Raw genomic sequence first — 27,339 nt, 5'->3', positions numbered from 1 at the left:
GTGCTTTACCTGTTACAATTCTAACAGTATTTTTTTTTTAATGTGTAATGTTGGAAGATGGAAATGGTACTAAAACTAATGATTCTGAATGATGCTCTGATTCATAAGATAAACAATAATTTAGAATTTTCAAATAGTTAATATGGAAATAGATTAATACATATAAGACAAATATTGAGAAAATGTACAACAGTTAGATAATTTAGGAAGCACAGAATATTCATTTTTTTCACAAGGAATAAAAACTTCTACAACACAGAGTAAAAGTCATCATATACCAGCTTCAATTAAAATATAATAAAGGATATAAAATAGCATATTTTAGAAAAAAAATGTGAGACCGAAAACCACCATGCTCCTCCAGTGACTTCAGCTGAAAAGCTGTCTATTTAGTGAGCAAATGTACAATACAATATCCAAAGGGCAATCATGCAGCTGGTGGTGCTGAGAAATTCTTGTTCTTAAGACGATCATTTGGGGGCTTCCCTGGTGGCGCAGTGGTTGAGGGTACGCCTGCCGATGCAGGGGATGCGGGTTCATGCCCCGGTCTGGGAGGATCCCACATGCTACGGAGCGGCTGGGCCCATGAGCCGTGGCTGCTGAGCCTGCGCGTCCGGAGCCTGTGCTCCGCGGCGGGGGAGTCCACGGCAGTGGGAGGACCGCGTACCGCAAAAAAAAAAAAAAAAGACTATCATTTGGAACTTAACAGCAATTTAAAAAAACGAGCTTGTAAACATAATGTAAAAATTTTAATGATGATGATATTCTTAATGAATTCCTCTTCAAAAAAATATCTAGCTTAGGGGGCTTCCCTGGTGGCGTGGTGGTTGAGAGTCCGCCTGCCGATGCAGGCGACATGGGTTCGTGCCCCGGTCCGGGAAGATCCCACATGCCGCGGAGCGGCTGGGCTCGTGAGCCATGGCTGCTGAGCCTGCGCGTCCGGAGCCTGTGCTCCGCAACGAGAGAGGCCACAACAGTGAGAGGACCCTGAACCGCAAAAAAAAAAAAAAAAAATCTAGCTTATTTTTCTGAGTTCTCTTGGAGCAATGACTGAAGACAAAAAACTGCTTACATACTTCTTTCCTTTTTGATTTAGCGTCATACTACTTTGCATACAAAGCAAAAACACGATCCTGAGGTCTCATTACCAACTCGAAAATAATAGTTGTTTCACTCAATGTTTTCCTTTTAGCTATTAAGTAAAATTATAGAGAAGTACTTTATCACTGAGTAAATTCCTAAGCAATACTCCCATGGAGTTATTTTTGACTCACAAGTACTTTTCCTGATGCATTCTAGTCTGATGAAACTTTTTCCCTTATAATCTTTCGAAGTTTCTACTTCCTGTGCCTAAAAACTTTTAAATACCTTTTCTATGGGTTTCTTATTAATTTTACATTTTTACCCTCACTCCTTTCAGATGTTATCTGTTTAATTTTCCCTGTTAAAAATTTTCACATCTTGGGCTTCACTGGTGGCGCAGTGGTTAAGAGTCCGCCTGCCGATGCAGGGGACACGGGTTCGTGCCCCGGTCCGGGAAGATCTCACATGCCGTGGAGCGGCTGGGCCCATGAGCCATGGCCGCTGAGCCTGTGCATCCAGAGCCTGTGCTCCACAACGGGAGAGGCCACAACAGTGAGAGGCCCACGTACCGCAAAAAAAAAAAAAAAAAAAAGTTCATATCTTGTCTCCCTAAAATATGTGTATACCTTTATCCAATTTTATACTTTACAAATGCAGAGAAATAAACACATTAATTTTCACATTTTGCTCTTGATCAAATGAAAAGACTTATGGATAGTGAGGTTGGTGAGAACTTACCACTTCTGTGAATTCATTACTTCCCAAATCCAGTCTTTCCAGCTGGGTCAGTCTATTCATGGTTCTATGCACAATGGATTAATAAAGAATTAAGTATACAAAAATATCAATTACATGGAATCTTTTAAATTTTATAGTGTAAAATATTCTTATGTATTATCTAATAACATACAGGCTTTCAAATGTTGATAAAATAAAAACAATAATTTTCTAAAAAAAGTAATATTTAATTTCTAAATAAAATGAAATAAATTATCAATTATTCTCTAATTTTGCCTTCTCATCAGGTTATTTCTATTCTTAAGAAGTAACTACAGTAAATTTAAACCCCCAGTCCAGAATACGAGTAACTGATTTTCCATTTTCTCCACAAAATAAATTTTCAAATAGTATAAATTAACTAATGATTAGATTGTTTGGCAGCTTCATATGAATTACCATTTTTCAAGACTGGTGATATATCTGTAAAACTTTAAGATAATTAACTGGAAATTAACATTCAAAATTCCAAGAACAGTAAATATTACATTGTTCCCCACATTTTCAAATTAAATTCAATACAATTCAAAATAAAGTTTTACATGAATCACAAATATAATTCGTAGACTGCATTTATTTTAAATTAAAGCTACAATATATCATTTTTAACTTCCAACTTAATACCAACATATCTCTGCAACTACAGAAACTTGAAGAATGTACAAACTGATTTCATGATGAAATAAACTAAGCTGTATTTTTATAGCTCCTTCAATGAAGGCACTTTTGAAACTAAACTAATTTCTAATTAATTCAAACACATATTTATATTCTTAAATTATTATTTTTAGAAAAACCTATTATTTAATAGGTTGAGGTGCTACCAGCTACCCAGATAAGGAACTATATTAATTTTTTTCCTAATTTTTAATTAAAAAAAATTTTTTTGGCAGTGCCGCATGGCTTGCGGAGTTCCCCAACCAGGGATTGAACCTGGGCCACAGCAGCGAAAGCACCAAATCCTAACCACTAGACCACCAGGGAACTCCCTAGGAACACATTAAATTTTTTTTAGGATATGACAAAATAATGGCAAAATACAATCATATTATCAATATATCAATATGTTAATTAGGAAATTAACACCATTAAAAACCAACAGACTCCTTAAATTATGACACAAGAACCCAGATTATTTTTATCTTCTCTTCAAATTCAACAAATTAATAATAATAAGTAAAATAAAACTTGATTAAATTTATCTGGCTTTTTAGTGAAAAAAAATAAGAATACATATCATAATTGTAATGTAATCATGTTACTGACCTACCATTAGAGAAAGCTGATTTTCCCTAACCCTTCCATTTAAAATATGCCATTCTATCAACACTAATTTAATTCATCTCCCAACACCAATTTTTCTCAAAGCTGCTTTATTTAACTCTGATTTACTGAGTGCCTATTCTCAGGTTCTATGAGGTACTATAATTCTACCTCCCTTACTCACATCTGTCTTTGTCCTGAAAACCTGTAAATTAGTTCCAATTTGCTTTATAACAAAGCGAAAAGGTGTCTCCAGGATCCTTCTCAAGAAAGAGTAGATAATAACTCCTATGTCCATAATACTATACCAGGTTGATGTGTGAGAAAGGTAAAGAGGGCTGTGATGAGAGGGTAAGATTGAAAGAAGAAAACATGGTCTCATTTTTCTTAATTCAGTATTCTTATAATGACAAGATAACAGAAAATTCACATGCAGCAATTAAACACTTTATATCAACAAGGGTAAGTTATTTTTTAAAAAGGGTACAAAAAGAAAAGCAGTGCAGGGCTTCCCTGGTGGCACAGTAGTTGAGAGTCCGCCTGCCGATGGAAGGGACACGGGTTCGTGCCCGGGTCCCGGAAGATCCCACATGTCGCGGAGCGGCTGGGCCTGTGAGCCGTGGCCGCTGAGCCTGCGCGTCCGGAGACTGTGCTCCGCACCGGGAGAAGCCACAACAATGAGAGGCCCGCGTACCGCAAAAAAAAAAAAGAAAAGCAGTACACTAGAAAATTCAATTACAAACAATATCGTTAGAAATTTAAGTTTTAAAACTGATTTAGGAAAATGTGAATGACACAGATATGTAATAAAAAAGAGGAAATACATTGTTAAATTCTAAAAGCATCTCCATCGCAACTTGCTGTAGCTAATATTGGCAACTTTGGTCCTACTCATACACCTCAAAAATCTAAGACACAAGATTTCATCTTTTCATTTTCATTTCATTTTTACATCTATTCATTTAAGATCCAGCTTCCTACTTCAAGGAGAAAGTGAATACAATATCCCTCAAATTTCATCCTGTTTGTCTCTAAAATTCCTTTGTATTTAACTCATTTTTACCTTCTCTTCTGTCTCAGAGGAAAAATATACATCCTTTGTGTTCTTTGTACTGTGCTCTCCAGTATTAAGACGGTATTAAATTCCATTTAACTGCATATTTAAAACAGCTTTCCCACTGTTCTAATCTTGGATCATAAAAAGGTCCACTCATGGGCTTCCCTGGTGGCGCAGTGGTTGAGAGTCCGCCTGCCGATGCAGGGCACACGGGTTCGTGCCCCGGTCTGGGAGGATCTCACGTGCCGTGGAGCGGCTGGGCCCGTGAGCCATGGCTGCTGAGCCTGCGCGTCCGGAGCCTGTGCTCCGCAATGGGAGAGGCCCGCGTATCGCAAAAAAAAAAAAAAAAAAAAAAAGGTCCACTCACATAACCTGAATGCACATGACTTTCCTAACACATAAAACTGTGGCCTCTTCAGTTTGTGAGGCCTCAAATATTTTAATCATGTCTTAAAAAGAAAGCAGTAAAGAATTATATTTGCAAATACACTGAGAGAGCCCAATCTGAAGTTAAATAAAGACTTAAAGTAGAAGGAGTTAAAATAAGTGAATTAACCTATGATATCAGAGACACCATATTAATTGTAGGCTTAGATGTTTCAGTAAACAATTTACACCTTGTTTATTCAAATCTCTTAGCAGTCAAGTTCTGAGCTAAGGAGTCATCAATGCCAATAACAAATCTGTAAAAATTTAAACCTTTTTGAATTTTAATATGGATAATTCCCACTTTATACTCACAACCATCACCATAAACTCTAATCAATCCAGTCTTTTGGGAATCAAAACCAGATATGCTCCTTGCCCTCAAAGCCTTACACTCATGGGGGGGTGGGGATAGGGAGGAGGAAGAACCAAGTACATGTGCCAATGGGAATATGCTGGCCAGGTAAGACAAGAGTAAAATGTATTTTAAAAATTAGGCTAATGCAGTAAATGTCGTAACAGATATAAGTAAAATGCTATAGAAGTTGAGTAAACAGAACAACTAACTCCTGGAGAAATGAAGATGCTTCTATCAAGAGGTGACAACTCTTGACAAATAAACTACAACAGGAGTCTGAGAAGTTTTCTGTAAGGGTTAGATATTTTAGGCTTTGCATAAAGTCTCTGTCACAACTACTTGACTCTACCACTGTAGAGCAAAAGCAGCCACAGACAATATGTAAATGAATGAATGTGGTTCTGGTGAAACTATTTACAAAAAGTAGGCTCTGGGACAGATTTAACCAGTCTGTAGTTTGCCATTACCTAAACTGTAAAAATGCAGCAGTGAATCAGGGTGTTTTAAGACATTTCTTCAATAAATGGACATAGACCAGTGCATTTTGGGCTTATCTGTTTTAGTTTTATCTTATTTGCTCTTGGACTGCCATCTCCTCTTGATGTTAGCTTACCAGTAGGGGGCCCTCCATCCCATTTCCAATTTACAACAGACTAAAACCAAACAAGTTCTGAAAACTTAAGAGTTACCAGACTTTACATGAAGACCTTATGAATCTAATGAGTACTATGTAAGAGCTCTAGTATAGGAACAGGGATCTTAATTTGGGACTCAGGCGGGCTTTACATACTTATTATTCTGACTTTTGTCACACGAGACTGAGTTCCAGAAAGCTATGAAATCACTATTAAATACCAACAGATATACAGATTTTTATATTGAACACCACGAATTAATATACAAAGACCACAAATGTCAGTCTTTTAAAATAATTTGCACTCACATTTTAGATATTAAAAAGTTAATATTTCTCTAAGGGTTTAAGAATTTAAAATTCTAAACTAAATTTCACAAAGGACAGCACCTTTACTTACTTTGGCAACATTTTCAACTGGTTTTCTCTAAGTTCTAATATCTGGAGTTTAGTTAATCTGCAAAACAAATAAAATAAATCAAGCATGTATGACAAAGATAAAGAATTTAATTAACAAATTAATGCAATCCTCTTAAAATTTTAAAGCAACCAATATTTATTGTGTAATTACAATGTGCAGAATATTGTATTAAAAATTACACAGAAATATAAAGGAAGAAAAGACTATTTTGCTCCTCAGAATTAATGGGGGGGGGATAAACACTTCTTGACGTATCCAAAGCACAAAATAACTGCCCCCTAATATCCATTCTAACAAACTTCATGCATTTTTCTGGAAAAACCTTCCCAGATTATTAGTCATTAGTAGATTAGAGAACAATAATTTAACTCTAGGGTTGAGCTCTGAGAGAGAAAAATAAAGAAACACAAGGGGACATGGAAAAGGAGAAAATCCTCTGGCACTTCAGTGATGCACATTCCAATAAAATTAGAGGATAAATGAGTAGATGAACTGGTCCAGAGGTGCTCACCAATGCTACAACAGCAATCATATTACAACATACAACTTATGAAGTCAGCAGGCTGTATACTTTAAACTTACACAGTGTTACATGTCAAATACATTTCAATTTTAAAAAGTGGTCCAAATACCAGATACAGAAGAGAAATCTGGCAAGTACATGAAATGCATATATGTATACACATACACACGTGTGTATATACATATATGTGTGTACATACACACATATATGTGTGTATGTATGTAAGTATATAAAGCATTATAATGTGGTTCCCATAGGACAGTCACTGGGCTGCAACGACACCCAAAATTCTTTTTTCTTTTTTGAAATACAATTGACAAACAACATTGTTAGTTTCAGGTGTACAACATAATGATTCGATATTTATATGTACAGTTGACCCTTGAACAACATAGGCATCAGAATTCCAATGGGACAGAGTAACCGCCTGAGCTAAAGCCGGCCCATAGCTGACCCTTGAACAACATGGGTTTGAACTGTGTGAATCCACTTATACACAGATTTTTTTCAACAGTAAATACTATGGTACCACACGATCTGTGGTTGGTTCAATCTGTGGATTTGGAACCTTGGATACTAAGGAACTACAGATATGGAGGGCCAACTATAAGTCATATGCGGATTTTTGACTGTGTGAAAGATCAGCACCCCTAATCCATGCATTGTTCCAGGGTCAACTATATTGTGAAATGGTCACCACAAAAAGTCTAGTTAACATCTGTCACTATACACAGTTACAAAAATTTTTTTTTTCTTGAGATGAGAACTTTTAAGATCTATTCTCTTAGAAACTTTCAAATACCACACAATACAGTATGGTTAACTATAGTCACAATGCTGTACATTACATCCCCATGATTTGTTTATTTTATAACTGGAAGTTTGTACCTTTTGACCACCTTCACCCATTTTGCCCACCCCTGCCCCCTCACCTCTGGCAACCACCAATCTTTTCTCTGATATCTATGAGCTTGGGGTTTTGGTGGGTTTTTTAAGATTTCACATACAAGTGAGATATGGTTTTTGTCTTCAAGACAAAAAGATGACTACCATATTTACATGTATTTGGATAGCATTTTCTCTAGCAATTAATCTAAACACAGTAATAATTTGATACCTATTGTTCATTTACTGATTCATTTTTCCATTAGAAAAATTATTCAGGGACTACAGTATGACAAGAATCGGTCTAAGTTCAAGCAGGGAGCAATGGGGTGGACCCCAGAAACACATTTTTCTTTTCTCCAGAACTTTGATTCCAGTGAAGACAGATAAACCAATAATTAGATGATTTTTAAAAATGTGTAAGTGCTAAGAATAAAGCATTTTATCTCAAATATGCAAAAATTATCCCGATTTAAATAAACTCCCTATTTTTACATACTTTAAAACCAAGTGTTAAATTACGTTTTTCTTTTAAATTTTCACTGCTTATTTCTACTTGGGAAAATAAATTCCAAGACAAAATAACAAGTTCTAAAGAAACTATAAAAACTACAATGCTTGGAAATAATTACAAAAGAAGAGCCTATGAAACTGTAATTAATAGTATTACTAAAGCAACTTGTAGTTTTGTAAACTTTACAAGAGCAAACAAGAGAAGGTTTTAGAAGAAACTGTAACTTACCTGCCAAAATTAGCTGGCAAGAACTCAAGGAAAGCGTCATTCAGATATAACTGGGTTAGGTTTAACAGCTGAGAAAATCCATCAGGAAGCCTATGTAAAATAAACCAGAGTTTAAATTTGATTCATATACAGAATTTTAGTCTCTTATTAAAATCTGTCTAAGAAACTGTCTAACCAACACATGTTCTTAACAGATAACAGTCACCTCTTCACTTTTATGAGTGATCCTCAAATTGAGATTTGCCTTTTATAATAACTTACCTGTTTCAATGTTTACACCTTCATCATTTTTTAAAAGGAAGTGAGGCAATATTTGTCCCAATAAGATAAAATCTGCACATAACAGTCAACCATGAATGAGCCACAACACACAGAAATGTATTCAGGCCATGACTATGATATATCAGCAGACACTCTTGAAATTCACCTTATCTAACACCAATCCAAAGGACTAGACAAAGAATTCTAAACTTTGACAGTATTGACTTTTGGGGCTGGATAATTCTGTGTTGTCAGGAGGCTGTGTTCTGCATTGTAGGATGTTTAACAGCAACCCTAGCCTCTGACCCACTAGAAGCCAGCAGCACTGTCCACCACCACAAGTTGTGAAAACCAAAAAATGTCTCTAGAATTTCCCAAATAGCCGTAAGAGCAAAACAGTCCCTATTTGAGAAACACTGGTTTAGATTACTTTCAATTTCAATATTTGGTCCCTAAATAATCAAATAAAGATTGTATAATTTTATAATTACCAAATGGAAAGAAATAATATTAAAAGCTGAATGACATTTAAGATAATTTAAAAACCTATAAGTAGCTTTACTTTTATTTCCTCTGGCTTACAAAAGAAATTACAAATCTAGAACTTGATGCTAGAGCAATATTTTCAGATGAAGGTAGAACATCATCTTTACATGTTTGTCCTTTACATGTTTGCCTATGTTTGGAAAAACTCGTTAAATACAATACTGTACTATGTGAAAGCTGGTTTCAACTTTCAACTTAGCTATACTAAGCTATGCTTCACACTATTCACCTTTTGCTTCATCATTACATTTTTGCAAAATTTAACAGCTTTGGTGCTAAGAAAGCATTCTGCTTAAAGCCATTACCATCATAAAAGAATATATGTGACCTCTGGTATATAGTATAACCAATCACATGGCTATTCCCTTTTTTTGTTGTTTTTACCTTTTTGACCTTTTGGTTTCTTTTATTCTTTTCAAAAGTTTGAGTATGCCACACACATTGGATTTGCAGGTGAAGACATTTTTATATTGTGCAAGTAACATTGAGCTAGGAGACCTGGATTCTAGTCTCATTTCTGACATTTACTATCTGTGAGACTTGGGGAAAAGCACTTGCCTTATCTGTATGGATGTCAAATTTACCTCTGTAATATATGGAGTTAGAAAGAGTAATTAAAAGGCTCCTTTTTAATCTAACTAAAATTTTGTGCAGATTTCAGATTGGTATTAACTGTTCATTAAAATGTAGAAAGTAATATGCTACTATATCATACTTGCTTTATTCACAAAGGTAACTTTTAATTCAACAGAGAACTCACTTGGAAATAGGATTTACACTGGCCTCCACAATTGTCAAAACTTTACAATTTTTTATATTTTCTGGAAACTCCTGTATTCCTAGAAAATGAACAAATAATCAATGATCAAGTGAAAAGAATCTATTACAAAGGAAAAAATCATAATGATATTAATAATTAATGTACACTTTTCAGATTCAAAATTTACCAACTGAGCAGATTCTTGATAAACTGACAACACCAACGTCAAACGAACAGAACCATCTGTACAACAATTTCTCTTCGCTCTTTTGCCTCTTTATGACTACTGCTAATTATCTTGTTTAGTTTTGCCTTCCTTTCCTTCTCCCAGCTCTTCTGAAAATCAGTGCCTTCTCTATGTGGTATTAAGGACACAAAATTCAGAACAATTAAGCATTCTTTGTTTTTTCATATAAAAAGAGGCATTAATTTTTAAAAAATTTTTATTGGAGTATAGTTGATTTACAATGTTGTGTCAGTTTCTGCTGTAGAGTAAAATAAGTCAGTGATACATATATATATATCTACTCTTTTTTAGATTCTTTTCCCATATAGGTCATTACAGAGTATTAAGAAGAGTTCCCTGTGTTATACAGTAGGTTCTTATTGGTTATCTATTTTTTATATAGTAGTGTGTATAAAAAGAGGCATTACTTCTTAATTGCTGGGCTCCAGACTGAGCTGGTCCCTAATACATACAGGATAACAAAGCTGAAAGCAAAGCTGAAGACAGAAGAGGTAGAAAATATGTATCAGATATGCCAGTGGATATGCCTGACGCAGTTGTACACAAATACTTCTGTAAAATACAACACTAATGTGACAAGTCAAATTTTGGTAGAAGTTTCTTAGCACTTAATCTTATCTCTTCAACTTATCTTAGCAAAAATATAGCAACAATAATTTGTGAACTAGCAACAATCCATAGAGAAACTTTAAGTAGTACTGTTCTAATCTAGACTAGAGGAATACGAATTAATAACTTTAAAAAATATTCAAAAAATTCTGTGTTATAAGACTCACTCCTCCACTAACATAACATGTATATCAAAGGGGCTGACACTAAAGGATCATTTATAGCTCTTTCAACTTCATTGACGTATGATCCTAAGCAAGTTTACTACAGTGCCCAAGTATAGAGTTTCAGATAATGAAAAATGAATGATACAAAATCATCAACTGGCAAGTATTACAGTAATAACTGATCAGTCAAAACTCATCAATGGATGCTAAAATTAGTGGCTTAAAGAATGAAGAAAAACAGTATGCATTTATATAGTCTCAAAGTTTCTCTCCCCAAAATACTTATTAATTTTAAGAGGGGGAAAAAGTGAAGAAATCTCATAGGCACCACTTAAACTGCTTCAAAGTTAGCATCAGCAGTTAACAGCATCATCACGGGGCAACTAATCTTAAGATGCACTGAGAAGGGGTGCAGCATCTACTGTTGTGTTCCTGCCCCAAACACCCAACCTAAATTGAATCATAAGCAAACATCAAACAAATCCAAATTAAGGGAAATCCTATACACCTGGCCGGTAATCTTCAAAACTCTCCGGGTTTAAAAAGATAAAGACAAAGAAAAACTGAACAACTACCCAGGTAAGAGGATGAAAGAGAACTGACTGTGGTAAATATCCAAACCTACTTCACTCACTCACTCACTCACACACACACACACTCACACACACACACACACACACACACACACACACACACACGAAAAAGCTGAGTAAGACTGGGGGGCTGTATTAATGTCAATATTATTACTATTCTATAATAACTGCAAACATTACCATTGGGGGAAACTAGGTGACAAATACAAGAGTACCACTCTGTAATGTTTCTTAAAACTGCATGTGAATCTACAATTATCTCAATAAAAATTTCAATTAAAAAAATCTGGGCTTAATGATTCCTTAAGGAAAGGTTTTATCATTGTTGTTTTATTAAAATTCAATTTCCCTAACAGTTTCAAGACGATTCTTTTTTTTTTTTTCAATTTTAGTTTAAGGAACTTTTGTTGGAATTTACAGAGTTCATGTAAAGCTTCAAATCAGAATATGTTAACACTGATGGATATCTAATGATATTAAGGAATTACTGTTAGGAATTACTGTTAGCTGGTTCTCTTTTTTTAAGTGTGATAATAGAGAGTTTCATCTTAACATATTTATACATGAAAGAGGTTGTCTGATTTGCCTTAAAATAATCAGAGGTGGCAAAACAGGAGGTATAAATGAAACTATAACATACTGATAAATTTTGAAGCTGGTTGGTAGGCACATCAGGTTTACTGTATTATTCTCTCTACTTAGATAACAAGATTAACAAAAAAAGGACTTTAAAACAGCTATTGTACTTAAAGGGAAAAAATGAACAAAATGGGGAGGAAAAGATTAAATGTAAGAAATAGAAACTTTACAAGTGATAAATACAATATGTGAATGAAAAATCCAAAGGACAGGATTAAAAGATTAGTCACTGTAGGAGAACATGTCAGAGAGACAGGAAGACATGGCAACAGAAAAGAGCCATTCTGAAACATAGAGGGGGAAAAAATATATGAAAACCCAGGGATACATGGGACAATGTAAAGCAGATTAACATATATTTACCTATCTTTAGAAGTTTGCTTATCAGGCACCACTAAGAGTATATGCTCTGTGAGGGGAGAATCTTTGCCTCTCTTGTTCACTACTGGAATAGGACATGGCACATAGTTATCAGTGTCACTAGATAACATCCAAATTCTTTCCCAGGGTGGTAATATCAATTTTCATACTACAGTACCTATTTATATTCTTGTTGACATTTGATGATGTCTTTACTTTTTGCTAGTATAAGGGGTTGAACCTCACCAGAAATAATAGAAATACTAATTAAAACTAGGTATTTTCCTGGTATTTCCTAGAGATGCTGAACACATTTTCATGTGTTTAATGATCTGTTTAAATTGAAGTACAGCTGATTCACAACATTATGTAAGTTTTAGGTGTACAGTATAGTGATTCAGTATTTTTTTTACAGATTATACTCCATTAAAAGTTATTACACGGGGCCTCCCTGGTGGCGCAGTGGTTGAGAGTCCGCCTGCCGATGCAGGGGATACGGGTTCGTGCCCCGGTCCGGGAGGATCCCATATGCCGCGGAGCGGCTGGGCCCGTGAGCCATGGCCGCTGAGCCTGCGCATCCGGAGCCTGTGCTCCGCAACAGGAGAGGCCACAGCAGTGAGAGGCCCGCGTACCGCAAAAAAAAAAAAAAAAAAAAAAGTTATTACACGGCAATGGTTATAATTCCCTGTGCTGTACAATATATCTTTGATGCTTATCTATTTTATACATAGTAGATCATATTTCCTAATCTCATGCCCCTATCTAGTCCCGCTCTCCTTCCTGGAGGAATCAAGCTCCCTGACTTCACACCATACTACAAAGCTCCAGTAATCAAAACAGTATGGTACAGGCACAAAAACAGAAATATAGATCAAAGGAACAGGGTAGAAAGCCCAGAAATAAACCCACACACCTGTGGTCAATCAATCTACAACAAAAGAGGCAAGAATATACAATGGAGAAAAGACAGTCTCTTCAATAAGTGGTGCTGGGAAAACTAGACAGTTACATGTAAAAGAATAAAATTAGAACATTCTCTAACACCATACACAAAAACAAACTCAAAATGGATTACAGACCTAAATGTAAGACCAGATGGTATAACAATCCTAGAGGAAGACATAGGCAGAAAACTCTTTGACATAAATCACAGTAATATCTTTTTTTTTTTTTTTTTTTTTTTGCAGTAAGCGGGCCTCTCACTGTTGTGGCCTTTCCCGCTGCGGAGCACAGGCTCCGGATGCGCAGGCTCAGTGGCCATGGCCTACAGGCCCAGCCGCTCCACGGCATGTGGGATCTTCCCGGACTGGGGCACGAACCCGTGTCCCCTGCATCAGCAAGCGGACTCTCAACCACTGCGCCACCAAGGAAGCCCAGTAATATCTTTTTGAATCCATCTCCTAGAGTAATGGAACTAAAACCAAAAATAAACAAATGGTGGGGCTTCCCTGGTGGCGCAGTGGTTGAGAGTCCGCCTGCCGATGCAGGGGACACAGGTTCGTGCCCCGGTCCGGGAAGATCCCACATGCTGCGGAGCTGCTAGGCCCGTGAGCCATGGCTGCTGAGCCTGCGCGTCCAGAGCCTGTGCTCCGCAATGGGAGAGGCCACAGCAGTGAGAGGCCCACGCACCGCAAAAAATAAACAAACAAACAAACAAACGGGACCTAATTAAACTTAAAAAGCTTTTCACAGCAAAGGGAACCATAAACAAAACAAAAAAGACAACCCACAGAATGGGAGAAAATATTTGCAAACAATACGACTGATAATGGGATTAATCTCCAAAATATATAAACAGCTCATACAGCTCAATATTAAAAAACAACAAACAATCCAATCAAAAAATGGGCAGAAGATCTAAACAGACATTTCTCCAAAGAAGACATACAGATGGCCAAAAGGCACATGAAAAGACTCAACATCGCTAATTATTAGAGAAATGCAAATCAAAACTACAATAAGGTATCACCTCATATGGGTCAGAACGGCCATCATGAAAAAGTCTACATAAAAATGCCAGAGAGGGTGTGGAGAAAAAGGAACCCTCCTCCACTCTTGGTGGGAATGTAAATTGGTACAGCCACTATGGAGAGCAGCACAGAGGTTCCTTAAAAAACTAAAAATAGAGTTACCATATGATCCTGCAATCCCACTCCTGGGCATATATCCAGAGAAAACTATAATTCAAAAGGATACATGCAACCCAATGTTCACTGCAGCACTATTTGCAATAGCCAAGAGATGGAAGCAACCTAAATGTCCATCGACAGAGGAATGGATAAAAATGTGGTACATATATACAATAGAATATTACTCAGCCATAGAAAAGAATGAAATAAGGCCATTTGCAGCAACATGGATGGACCTAGAGATTATCATACTAAATGAAGACAGATAGAAAAAGACAAATATCATATGATATTGCTTATATGTGGAATCTTTAAGAAAAAGAAAAAATATACAAATGAACTTATATTCAAAACAGAAATAGATTTTTTGTAATAAGCTACAAGGGAAAAAATCTGAAAAAGAATATGTACATATATATACACACACACACACACACACACACACTTACATATAAACACAGATACAAATGTATATGTATAACTGAATCACTTTGCTGTACAACTGAAACTAACACAACACTGTAAATCAACTATACTTGAACTTAAAAAATCTCTTAAGAAAGGGACTTCCCTGGTGGTCCAGTGGTTAAGACTCTGCGCTTCCACTGCAGGGGGCATGGGTTTGATCCCCGGTCGGAGAACTAAGATTGAGCTAAGATCCTGCATGCCGCATGTCACAGCAAAAAAAACACCAAAAAACAAAAAACTCTAGCTCCATCCACATTGCTGCAAATGTCAGAATGTCATTCCTTTTTACGGCTGATTAATATTTCATCATGCACACACACACACATATGTATAAAACACGTCTTCTCTATCCATCTGCTGATAGATGCATGCATTGCTTCCTACTGATCATTTTTCTTTCTTCTTCTTTGAGTTCTCTGTTCACTGCACATTTTTTATTGGATTCTTTTAATTACTGATTGTAAGCATTCTTTAGAAATACTAGTATATCAAATGTTTTCTCACAGCCTGTCATGAATTTTTACTTTATATTTTGTCATGTAGAAATTTCATTCCTTTACTGCTGTGCTTTTAATATTCGAATAAGACATCTTTCCTACTCCGAAGTCGTAAAAATATTTTTCTACATTTTCTAATAATTGTAATTTTTGTTTTTCATATTACTTAATCTGCAATTTATTTTAGTATATACTGTGAAGTAAGGCTCTCTTTGTTTTTTACTATTTCCCATATAAAAACACTGTGCCAACACTTATGAAATATTTGTTTTCCTTATTCCACTGATTTGTAGAGGCATTTCTGTGTGTCATATTCCATTTGTAAAGGAATTTTTGTGTGTCACATTCCATGGTTATGTTTCTGGGCAGTCTTTTCTGTTACCCTCTTCTACTGATCTATTCCATAGTTTTATGTCTCCCTGTTTAGATCATACTGTACATTTTTTTTTTTTTTTTTGCGGTACACAGGCCTCTCACTGTTGTGGCCTCTCCCATTGCGGAGCACAGGCTCCGGACGCGCAGGCTCAGCGGCCATGGCTCACAGGCCCAGCCGCTCCGCGGCATGTGGGATCTTCCCAGACCAGGGCACGAACCCGTGTCCCCTGCATCAGCAGGCGGACTCTCAACCACTGCGCCACCAGGGAAGCCCATACTGCACATTTTCTGTTAAGTTTATTTCTAGATATATGTGATAGATGGATTACATTAATGACCACTCACTACTCCCTATCACCACTCTCTGAATGTGATGTACCAGCTCCTCCCAACAAAACGCGAAGTATAATTTCCCTAATCCTGATTCTGGGCTCAGCCATCTGTTTTGGTTTGGCCACTAATATGTTAACACAATTGATGAAATCAAGGGTTTAAAAAAGCCCTGCCTAATTTCCACTAGATCTCAGGTTCCCCTAACTGTCCTATGAGGACATGCCTGGGATGCCTGTGCTAGCCTGACAGAGGATGAGATCTACAGCAGAGCCACTCCTGTCATCCCAGCAGAGGATTTCCAACATTTTAATTTAAACAGTCTTTATCCATTTCTGTTATTAAAGTTTTATTACCCTTATAAACTGAGTCAAGTACTTTCCTCCCTTTCTAGTCTCTAGAATAGATTTTATAAATTAAGGATTATCCCATTCCATGAAGGTTTGGTCTAACTTTTCCCTAAAATTAGGTCTAACCGTTTTTCTGACCACTAATTTGATTTAGTATTTTCAGTTTTCTATTTCTTCTTGAGTTCATTTTGGAAATTTTTCATTTCATGTAAGTTTTAAACTTTAGTGGCTTTATAGCATTCATTTTCTTTTGGGTGAGAAGTCAGTTTTAAATAAAATTATGGTAATAGGGATGTGAGAGATGTTGTTTTTTGGAGGGAATGAGGGATAGGAATTTTCTTAATGCTGAAATAAAAACTTGACAACCCTATTACAAGTCCCCAAAATGGAACAACTGATCTACAAAGCATTCCTTTACCAGCACAGGTAACACTTCAAATATATATTTTAGGGCATTTATACAATGAATTACTTAATAGTATCTGTATGCTTCTTATATTACTGCTAATAGGTCTTATTTAGGCTGACTCAATTCTCTATTCTAAACACATGTAACTACTTAGTATACTGTACTTTTGTACAACTCGTTAAATTTGACTTACCCACTAATAATAACATTGGTATTTTTTACACTAATTTTTCTTCTTTCTTTTCTCTCATTTATTTACATACAAAATATTTAGTGTTACTGAATCCTATAAATTTAGGAGTTAAATTCTTATCAGTTCTTCAACTAACAAATAATTTGCCTCAAGTGATAATTCTACTGAGGATACATTAAAATAACTCTCCCAGGTGGCAAGGCCTAAGGAATATCTGGTAGCAGCAGGGCACCCATGGTAGATGTGGGAGACACTGAAGATTAGGGCAAAAAAAGGAAGGAGGTTTCAATAATTATGAAAAAGGTGCAATGAACTTTAAAAAAAAATCACTATATTTAATTTCAAATGACATGTATTTCATTTCTCTTGAGTAAACACCAAGGAATGGAATTACCAAGTTCACTATATGTGTATTGATGTGTTGAATAACACTGATTTATTTTCAAATATCAAACGTGAATGCCCAGAATGAGTCCCACTTGGTTGTGGTGAATAATTCTTATCATATACTTAAAAAAAAAAAATTCCACATCTAGAGGGAAGGTGGGAGGAGGACATTCTACACTGTCCTCCTTAGAGCCTGACTTCATTTTCATACTCAGCTTTACATATCATTTCATTGGTTTTTATTAAAGTCTATAATGTATCTTGAAATAGTCTATGTAAATGACATTATTCTAAGAGCTGTAATATTTTTAGTACATGATAAAGTCTATCTAAGGAGAAAAAGACCAAAGACTACAGTATGTTCTACTGACCTAAAATTTTATACGGATAATTTTAAGAGCTCTAGGACTTCCCTGGTGGCACAGTGGGTTAAGAATCCGCCTGCCAATGCAGGGGACACGGGTTCGAGCCCTGGTCTGGGAAGATCCCACATGCCATGGAGCAACTAAGCCTGTGCACCACAACTACTGAGCCTGAGCTCTAGAGCCTGAGAGCCACAACTACTGAGCCCGTGTGCCACAACTACTGAAGCCTGCGCGCCTGGAGCCCATGTTCCGCAACAAGAGAAACCACCGCAGTGAGAAGCCTGGGCCCGCAACGAAGAGTAGTGCCCGCTCGCCACAACCAGAGAAAAGCCCACGTGCAGCAACAAAGACCCAACACAGCCAAAAATAAATAAATAAATAAATTTATTTTTTTTAAAAAAAGAGCTCTATGTTAGACTTCTGCAATTTAAATTTTTAATGGACAGTAATGCTTATATCATCTTCCACATATACTTCATATTTTTCAAATTTTAAAGTACTTTATTTCATAGCATGTGGTTTATAAAAATTAACCAATCAGTATCTATGAAATAGTAACTCTAATTTCAGATACATGGTAGTAATTTTTTCCTAAGCAAGTAGTTTTGAAGTACTCACTGGTTTCCTGCTTTTACAAATTGCTAGCAAGGTATTCACTGTGATTTCAATTCTTATCATATATATGTTCAGGTTCCAAGTCTGTATCTCCGGTTCCCTCCTCTCTCCTTAACTCCAAATAAGAATTTTCAAATGTCCTTTAGGTACCTTAAATAAAACATGTCTCGAACTGAAATTACTTATTCTCTATATTATTCAGCAAATATGTACCCATGCTATGGTCTGTAGATACTGAGACAGAGTTCCTTTTCTTGAAAGCTAAAATGTAGCAAGAAAAATAAATATTTTCATTCTATTGGCTTCCTTCCTTCCTCAGTAGTGTTCCTTCTCAGTATCTTTTGTACCTTTCTCTCCTTCCTCCAGATCTCTTAATGTTGGGTTGCCACCAGGGCTCGTTCTTTAGTCCTCTTTCATATTCATGGCCTTGTGGACTGTATCTAATCTCAGGCTGTATATACCATCTACATGCTGGCAATTCTCAAATATGTATAGCTAGCACATTTCCCTTTTGACTGAACTCCAAATCCCTATGAACATCTGGATATCTTATCTTAAATGTAACATGTCCAAAAATGAGCCCCTGATTTTTTTCCACTAAAAATTACGAGTCCCAGATATGTCCCCATCTCAGCTGGCAGCACTCTATCCTTCCACATGCACAGACCAATACCACTGAGATCATTCTTGACTCTTATCTCACATCCCACATCCAAACCATCATGAAATCTTGTTGACTCAACCTTCAAATGTATCTAGAGTCTGTCTACATCTTACTACTTCCACCCCTATCACTAGAGGCGACTGAAATAGCACCTAAACTGGTTACTTTTCACCCTTGTACCATACTGTTTCTACACATAACCAGAGTAAACCTTTAAAATGCAAGTCATTTCATGCTCTGAATGACCTGACTCAGACTCTTCCAAATGATTCCATTTCACTGAGAGTAAATGTCAAAGTACGTACAAATGCCTACCAGGCTTTACATTATCTGCTGCTCCAAATCCCTACCTTTCTGACCTCTATTCCTATCACACTCCCATCTTGCTCACTATATTTTAGCTACCATAGCTTTCTGTTTCTCATACATGTTATGGATACTCACACCTTATAAACTTTACACTGGCTGTTTCTTCTTTCTGGTACATTCTTACCTTAGAAATCTACATGGCTAACTTCCTCACTTCCTCAAGTCCTTGCTCAAGCTCTCAATGAGGCCTACCCTCAATGCTTGTTAGCTTGTCTCCAAAGAGAACTCTTTTTATCCTCGTACATGAAGTATGCAGAACCTGAATTTTATCATGAGCTACTTCTTAATTCTCTAACAATTTCAGCTACCTGTTCCTTTTTCATTCTCCCTTAACTTCAATAGTGTTCCTTCTTTGTCATATACTCTTTTTATAAGAATTTGACTCCTGCTAAAACGCAATAAAATGAAGATACTATAAAACATGGCTATCCTTCTCATATTAATCTATTTTGGTTACAGAAGAGTTCTCCCTTTACTGCTGAGAAAGAGAAAATACCTCCTGAAATCTAGGAACTGGTCTTGCACTATGAGCTAGTCCTTGTCTTACTATGAACAAGCTGCATTCAAAGGGAGGCCTTGGCATTTTCCTGTTGAACTAAGCAATTTCACTGAATATCAATATTAGACAAGGCCATTCTTTAACCATGACAGATCAAGAAAAAAGCAAATTTGTAATCATGTCTTGACAAAGATAAAATATGAACCTTGTCCAAGCCACCCCTTATCCTAATGAGTGACAGCTGCTTTTTTACTGATTATAGTTTTAGCCTTGCTCTAATCTGCCCTCCCTATAGATGAGATTTATTAATATTCTCAATCACAGAATTACTCCTACTTCTTGACAGCACTCCATCCATAGCAAACCCTCATATTCTTAAACCTTCTTCCAATCACCAAGTAGAAGCCCAAATCCTATAATAAGTCTTTTAGCACCCCCTGAGACTCCCCTTCCATCCCCATGGCTCAATTACATGTAATCCTCGTGATCACTGTTTGGAGGGCATCAACACTCCTCCAATGCCCTAAATGTACAATATAAGTTAATAGTGGCTCCTTACTTAGTGGTTTCTGTATTTTAAAAGCTAAGGTAATTAAATAGTACAGAATGTAACACTGAGTTCCAGTCAAAACAGGCTAAAGGAGAAACTGCAAACTCAGATGATTAGGAGAAACTGCAAATGCAGATGATTATATTGGCTAGGGGATAACAGGTGTATGGTTTGGATCAGTTATAACACAGTGAATGGTAAGGCCTATGGCAAGGCACAGTGACTGCACACCCCACTTAGAGTCTACATTAACAACACACTTAGCAGTGACCAGTGATTACCAGGCTACATTTTTTAAGTTCCATGTCAGTTTAACACATGGTTTTTCTTCTTTCATTATCTTAAATAAGCTGATTTATTAAAACAGCTGAACTTAAACATTAACTATTAAGCAAATTAGCAATTTTAGAAATTTTAAAACACAGAGAAAAATAGTGACTTCCCCAGCAATCTATAATTTCCCTTGTAATCAATATAACTTCTTTGAACTTAAAGTGAAGAGGCTTTTCCAACATTTTGTCCCCAATCATCAGATTTTCTCAGGTTCAAGGAACTGCTTTCTGTACTGACCCACAAACTTTCAACCCATTTTTTCTGGACTTTTGGACTTGATTTTTAAAAAAAGGCCTAATTAACCTCTCTAGCATTCCCATATCAGAAAAAAAGATCTGAGCTACTCTTTCTGGTTTCTTTGCCTTACAATTCGTAGCTTTTAATCAGTGTGCTTATATAGAGAGAATTAACAACTAGAGAGTCTTCATTTCTTTTCTCTCTCCTCTCCATCAGTTTTCTCTATCAACCCCTTTGGCAAATTTTTTTTTTTTTTTTTTTTTTTTTTACGGTATGCGGGCCTCTCACTGCTGTGGCCTCTCCCACTGTGGAGCACAGGCTCCGGACGCGCAGGCTCAGCGGCCATGTCTCACGGGCCCAGCCGCTCCGCGGCATGTGGGATCTTCCCCGACCGGGGCACGAACCCGTGTCCCCTGCATCGGCAGGCAGACTCCCAACCACTGCGCCACCAGGGAAGCCCTGCAAATTGTTTTAATCATCATCCCTATTGGTCTTCTCAAGAAGACAAGCCATTTGAACACAACGGCTGATAATTTCTCTAACACCAGTTGCTATCTGCAATGGCTTGGAATAGCACCTTGGTGAGCTTTTCATTTCTTTAAAAAGCTAACAACAAATCAAAACCTTACACATGAAAGGAAAGAGCAAATTAAGACTCATAAATTAACACTCTAGTTTTATCATAGAATATAAATGATAAAAAAAGAATTCCATACAAAATGAAGACAAATATTAATACCTCAAATTTATATACATCCTATACACAGACTAGTCCACAATTTAGTCGCCAGTCTCATGAGGCAAGACAGGAAGTGGTAATATTGATAATATTATGTATAGTCTAACCGAGAATGAGATTAATTCCCCAATATAACAACAGGGCAAATAAACCGAGAAGCATCGATTAGAGTATATTATTAGATTGAACTGATAAAAACACCTAAAAGGAAAAAATAGTAGAGCTTGGATACAAGATTAAAGCATCTTATGCAAGATTTAACATGATGAGATGTTGTAATAGAGAAAAAATTTAGGAGTAGTTCAATTTTCTCATTCAGAATATAAGATGAAACTCCCATCCATCTCTAATATAGTGGTCATCTTAATACTAAATGTAATTTTAATACTTCCAAAATCTGATAAACACTACTTTCATTTAGTGTGCTAACCTTTAAGCAAGTTGTTACTTAATCAAATATGCAACTAGCAAAATTCAAATTTCTCATAACCAACCACATCAACTATAATATGCATGCTATTTTCTTGTTTTCAGTAACGTGGCTGGAGTTCCCTGGTGGCCTAGAGGTTAGAATTCCAGGCTTTCACTGCCATGGCCTGGGCTGAATCTCTGGTCGGGGAACTGAGACCCCACAAGCCACAAGACACAGCCAATAAATAAATAACATAGACTTGTATAAACATACACTTTAGGGTTACATATTACAAGTTAATTAAAATAATCTCAACTCTCTAAAAGTAAAGTGGGTTAATTACATCAGTTGTAATGATGACTATCAGATTAGGAATTAGGAATACAATAATTTTTATCAGTCAAGGTAATGGTTCCAACATTATCAGTTTCTTGTCTCTCCTCACTAGCTTTTTTTACCATCAATGAAATGCGGTTGCATTTAGACATCAGTTTAAGACCAAAAAGAGAAAAAAAAAAAAACAAGTAAAAGGGACTGATTTTGCCATTTAAAAAACAGATGAGATCACACAGAAAGAGAAGAAAAGAACAGATAAATCAACTTAATTTTTAATGAAAATAAATTGTAAGGTTTTGTTGGCAACAATTACTAAAGCCATTCTCTTTCAGGGCAGAATATTTAAGTGCTTATCCTAAATCTTTTGGTCACATAGAAATTATCTCCAACTCCTCAAAAACACAAGCTGACACAATTGTACAAAGCAGGTTTTCAATATAAGCAAGAAGGAACTGTTGAAACTAGAATGAAAAAAAAGAGAAACACTACAGTTCAATAGGTTGTCTTAACTCAAACACATTATTCTTCAAGAAGTTGCATGAAAGTCTAAGATATTAATTTAATGATGCTGCAGGGCCATAATTGCACCATTCTCAATTTAGAGTAATAAGTCTGGAGTTAGTGCATTTTCAGGAGGATATATGTAAGCGTGTTCATTATTGAGCCAAGTAATAGTTTCATATCATGAAGACTAGTTACATGGGTTACTAGCCTTTCCCAGGTGCACAGAGTTTTATCAATAACACCCAGATTATTTCAGGTCTCTTTCCTTACACCTTAACATCTCTCATTTTAAAAGACCAAAAAGTAGAAAAGATACCCCTTTGGAGTGGAAGGTTACACTTGATGACTTGTAATGTCACAACAGTTCCGAAGTTCTATAACGCTACTTAACTGTCAGCATATGCAGAGCACAATGTAATGGATCAAGTTCATTTACTCTGGAATTTATCAAGCAATACTTGCCACTCTATTAAGTACAAGGAATGGAAACAAATTTCAAACTGCCCTTAAAGAGAAGTTTCAAGCTGAGGAAATTTATTTAACCTAAAATAAAATCATGAGAAGAAAACTCACACAAATTAAAAACCAACTGACCCAAACTCTACAAAAATGACAGTATCACAAAAACATGGGCAAACTGTTCCTGGTTTTGAAAGATCAAAGAGACACAACTGAATGCTATATGTGATCTTTAACTTGAAGGTGGGGGTAGGGTAAGCAAATAGCTAAAAAGGGCATTGTTAGGCAACAGGGAAAATGTGATGTCAAATTTCTTGAGCGTGATAATGATATTGTGGTTATGTATAAGGATTTCCTTGCTCTTGGGAAATGCTTATTCCAATATTATTCCAATATATTGGAATATATGCTCATTCTAAAATTTTCAAGTGTCTACTTCTCTCTCCCTCCACGGTAAGCACTTAACATTTTGGAATATATCTTCCATACTTTCTTCAATGTTTATCAAACTAAACAAACAAAACCAAGACTGTGTGCCCCAGGAGAACAGTGACCATGTGCTTTTACTTTTCATCATTAATTGTAATCCAACTCCTAATAAAGTATTTGGCGCAGAGTGGTCTCTCAATAAATATTTGTTGACGTTCAATTCGTTTATGTTGCACAACTTTTTTTTTTGAACCTTTACCACTACACTGTGAATATTTTATGTCAGTATTGATGGAGGTACATTACACTCCACTCTTATGGATGCATTAAATTATGTAATCAACAACAGACATTACAGTTAGTTGTTACTAGTTTCTCACCATCACAAACAGGGCTGTAAATATCTATTAAAAAAGATATAAGGATATATAAATATGTACATGCATTTACCCACAGCATTTTAATTAAACAGTCATTTAAAATTGTTTATACTTACTCTCTGCCTTTAAGTTCTCATAGATCATTTATATATATATGAAAGCTAATTATGATAGTGCATTATAATCTGACTTTTTAATTCTCTTTTTATTTGCTAAAACACAATGGAAATTTTAATAATATAACATGTTCCCAAGTACAAAAAGTTAGGGGGAAAAAATCTTACCATTCTTGCTGACATCCAGTTCCCTGAGATTAATGAGATTTGCAATAGATGCTGGTAATGTTGTTAAATCATTATCTGGCAAACTCAGTTTGTGTAGAGACTGACAGTTAAAAAGTTGCTGTTGAAACAAGGTAGAGAAGGATTTTGATTATTCCGTAAGTTTCCTTAAATATTTCATTTATTAACCTTTACACAAACAAATATTATTAATGTCATTAAAACTGAATGAGTTATACCTACACAAATAACAGGGAAGATCTCTTATTATTTTATGCTATTACGGATCTGAACACAATGGGACTACTCAAAATGATTTATATCCTCACACTTCTGCCCTGGGTGAAATGCACTTAGTGAAAATAAGTATATGGTGTATTTTCCACTAAGGTCATAAAAAATAAGCGGCTGTTAAATATGGTAAACTTTGGATCTTGTAATCCAAGCATCCTTATTCCAAAATGAAAGTTTATATAAATTAAATTCAAATATGTACAACTGATTTTAAATGACTTAAAATATAGAATTCTGATTTGGGAGCACAAAATAAATAAGGGAGCAAATATACTGTTATGCTAAAATCACAATAATGAAATGTGACCAAAATATATTTAACCAAAAGCAGTAAGTAAATGGGCTACTTCTAAGCCCCATACCAAAAAACTGTACAGAGCATACAGGATTTTTTAGGGCACTGAAAATACTCTTGTTTGACAGCATAATGATGAATATGTGTCGTTATATATTTGTCCAAACCCACAGAATGCACAACAACAAGAGCAAATCATAATGTAAACTATGAACTTTGGGTGATTATTTCAACATAGGTTCATCAGTTTTAACTACTCTGGTGGTTTAACCACTCTGGTACCACTCTGGTGGGGGATGCTGATAAGGGTGGAGGCCATCCATGTGTGGGGATATCTCTATACCTTCCTCTTAATTTTGCTGTGAATCTAAAATTATTCCAAAAAAGAAGAGTCTTTAGAAAAAAACAAAACTGTGCACAGGATGGTGCTGAGTAAGTCCTATTTAAGAAGAGCATTCTTCCAAAAATGGAAAATTGCTAGGCATGATAAGTGATTCAGTTATTTTCACTATCATAGCAAGCGTCTCTCTTTTCAACACAGTCCCGAGACTGAGACCCCTTGCTGGTGGTGATTAGAAAAAGGGACTAATTTTAGTCTTCCATTTTCTCTAGGAGAACTAGCTAAGGAAGATAAATTACTTGCTGAAAAACAATATACAAGGGAACAGTCAATTACAAAGCACCCTATTACAATTTAGGGGAGAAATTCATGAACATGCAACCCACAACCTTTAATATTTTATCCACATCTACATACAGATTTCTTTATAAGACAATCTTGGATAGCACTGCTTTCAAAATGATTTTACTACTGGCCATCCAGAGAAAACCTTTTTCAGAACACTGCTGCCATCCAGTATGTATATATACACACACACAAATCTAAAACAAATACTTTAAGTTACAATAGATACATGCAATCCTCTTTATTTTCTACTCTATGACAGTTAAGGTTGCCAGATAAAATACAAAGATTCCTGATTAAACTTGGATTTCAGATAAACAATAATTTTTTAGTTAAAGTATGTTCTACATACTGCATGAGATACACCTATACTAAAAAATTATTCACTGTTTATCTGAAAAGTGTAATTTAATTGGGTATCCTGTATTTTTTATTTTCTAAATCTGCCAGTCCAAATAATAGTTCATTATTTGGAAATGCCCCATATATTAAATTGATTTTTACAAGCCACTAATGAGTCTTCATCCACAGCTTGAAAACCACTGCTGTGTGGGTGGTAAAGCTCTCTGACAAAACTATCGTAGCGAGGGCCTCCCTGGTGGCGCAGTGGTTGAGAGTCCGCCTGCCGATGCAGGGGTTGCGGGTACGTGCCCCGGTCCGGGAGGATCCCATATGCCGCGGAGCGGCTGGGCCCGTGGGCCATGGCCGCTGAGCCTGCGCGTCCGGAGCCTGTGCTCCGCAGCGGGAGAGGCCACAACAGTGAGAGGCCCGCGTGCCGCAAAAAAAAAAAAAAACTATCGTAGCTTTCCGCCTAACAATAAGAAACTGAGTAGAGGATGAAGACGGGTTAGAATTTAAGGGAAAAAAAGTAGCCGCCACTAAAAAATTTTAACAAAGAAGTTGTTAATGTGAGATGATGATTCATGGCAACAAACCTATTTTCTCCTGCTAGTTGCTCCTACATTTCAGAAACGTTAAGTCCTCCAAAACTTTTCCAAATAAACTGAAATGGGGAAAACAGAATACTACCTCTACAGAGCTGTTAAAAAGCAAAATTCTGATGTGATAACTGAAAGGACAATTTATCCTCAATAATTATAATGTAGATCAATGTCTCAGGAAAACTAGAAAAACATTAATTTCAATTCTTTGTCTAGTTAAATCTATTGGCTGCAGAAATTGTGCAGTCTTATTGTCTACCTTAGTGGCTAAGGTACTGGAATTAAATACAAAATTTTAAATTATTTGCACAAGTATTTAAGCAATTAACTTGAAGAGATAAAGGTTAAAAATTCTATTTAAAAAAATTTGCGTCACGTTGCACACCCTAAGGTGAAATTAAACCAAAAAAACGGGAAATAATGCTGTATATATATATATATATATATATATATATGCAGCATT

General features: G+C 36.0%; 1 protein-coding gene across 8 annotated transcripts in view; it reads right to left on the bottom strand.

Moving 5' to 3' along the window:
* Nucleotides 1-27,339, bottom strand: part of ERBIN (erbb2 interacting protein) — a 112,088-nt gene that overhangs the window by 43,984 nt on the left and 40,765 nt on the right. For all 8 annotated transcript variants that reach the window (XM_081233898.1, XM_081233900.1, XM_081233901.1 and 5 more), the window contains 5 exons: nt 24,665-24,782; nt 9,737-9,815; nt 8,170-8,259; nt 5,999-6,055; nt 1,822-1,885 (listed from right to left, as the gene is read on the bottom strand). In XM_081233898.1, the coding sequence (XP_081090024.1) occupies nt 1,822-1,885; nt 5,999-6,055; nt 8,170-8,259; nt 9,737-9,815; nt 24,665-24,782 (408 nt within the window). The remainder of the gene's footprint in view (nt 1-1,821; nt 1,886-5,998; nt 6,056-8,169; nt 8,260-9,736; nt 9,816-24,664; nt 24,783-27,339) is intronic.

The sequence above is a fragment of the Mesoplodon bidens genome, assembly GCF_964165515.1.
Source record: "Mesoplodon bidens genome assembly, chromosome: 4".
Taxonomy (NCBI): Eukaryota; Metazoa; Chordata; class Mammalia; order Artiodactyla; family Ziphiidae; genus Mesoplodon; species Mesoplodon bidens.
The sequence above is the reverse complement of the archived record's forward strand: the minus strand, read 5'-3'. Positions and strand labels throughout refer to the sequence as shown.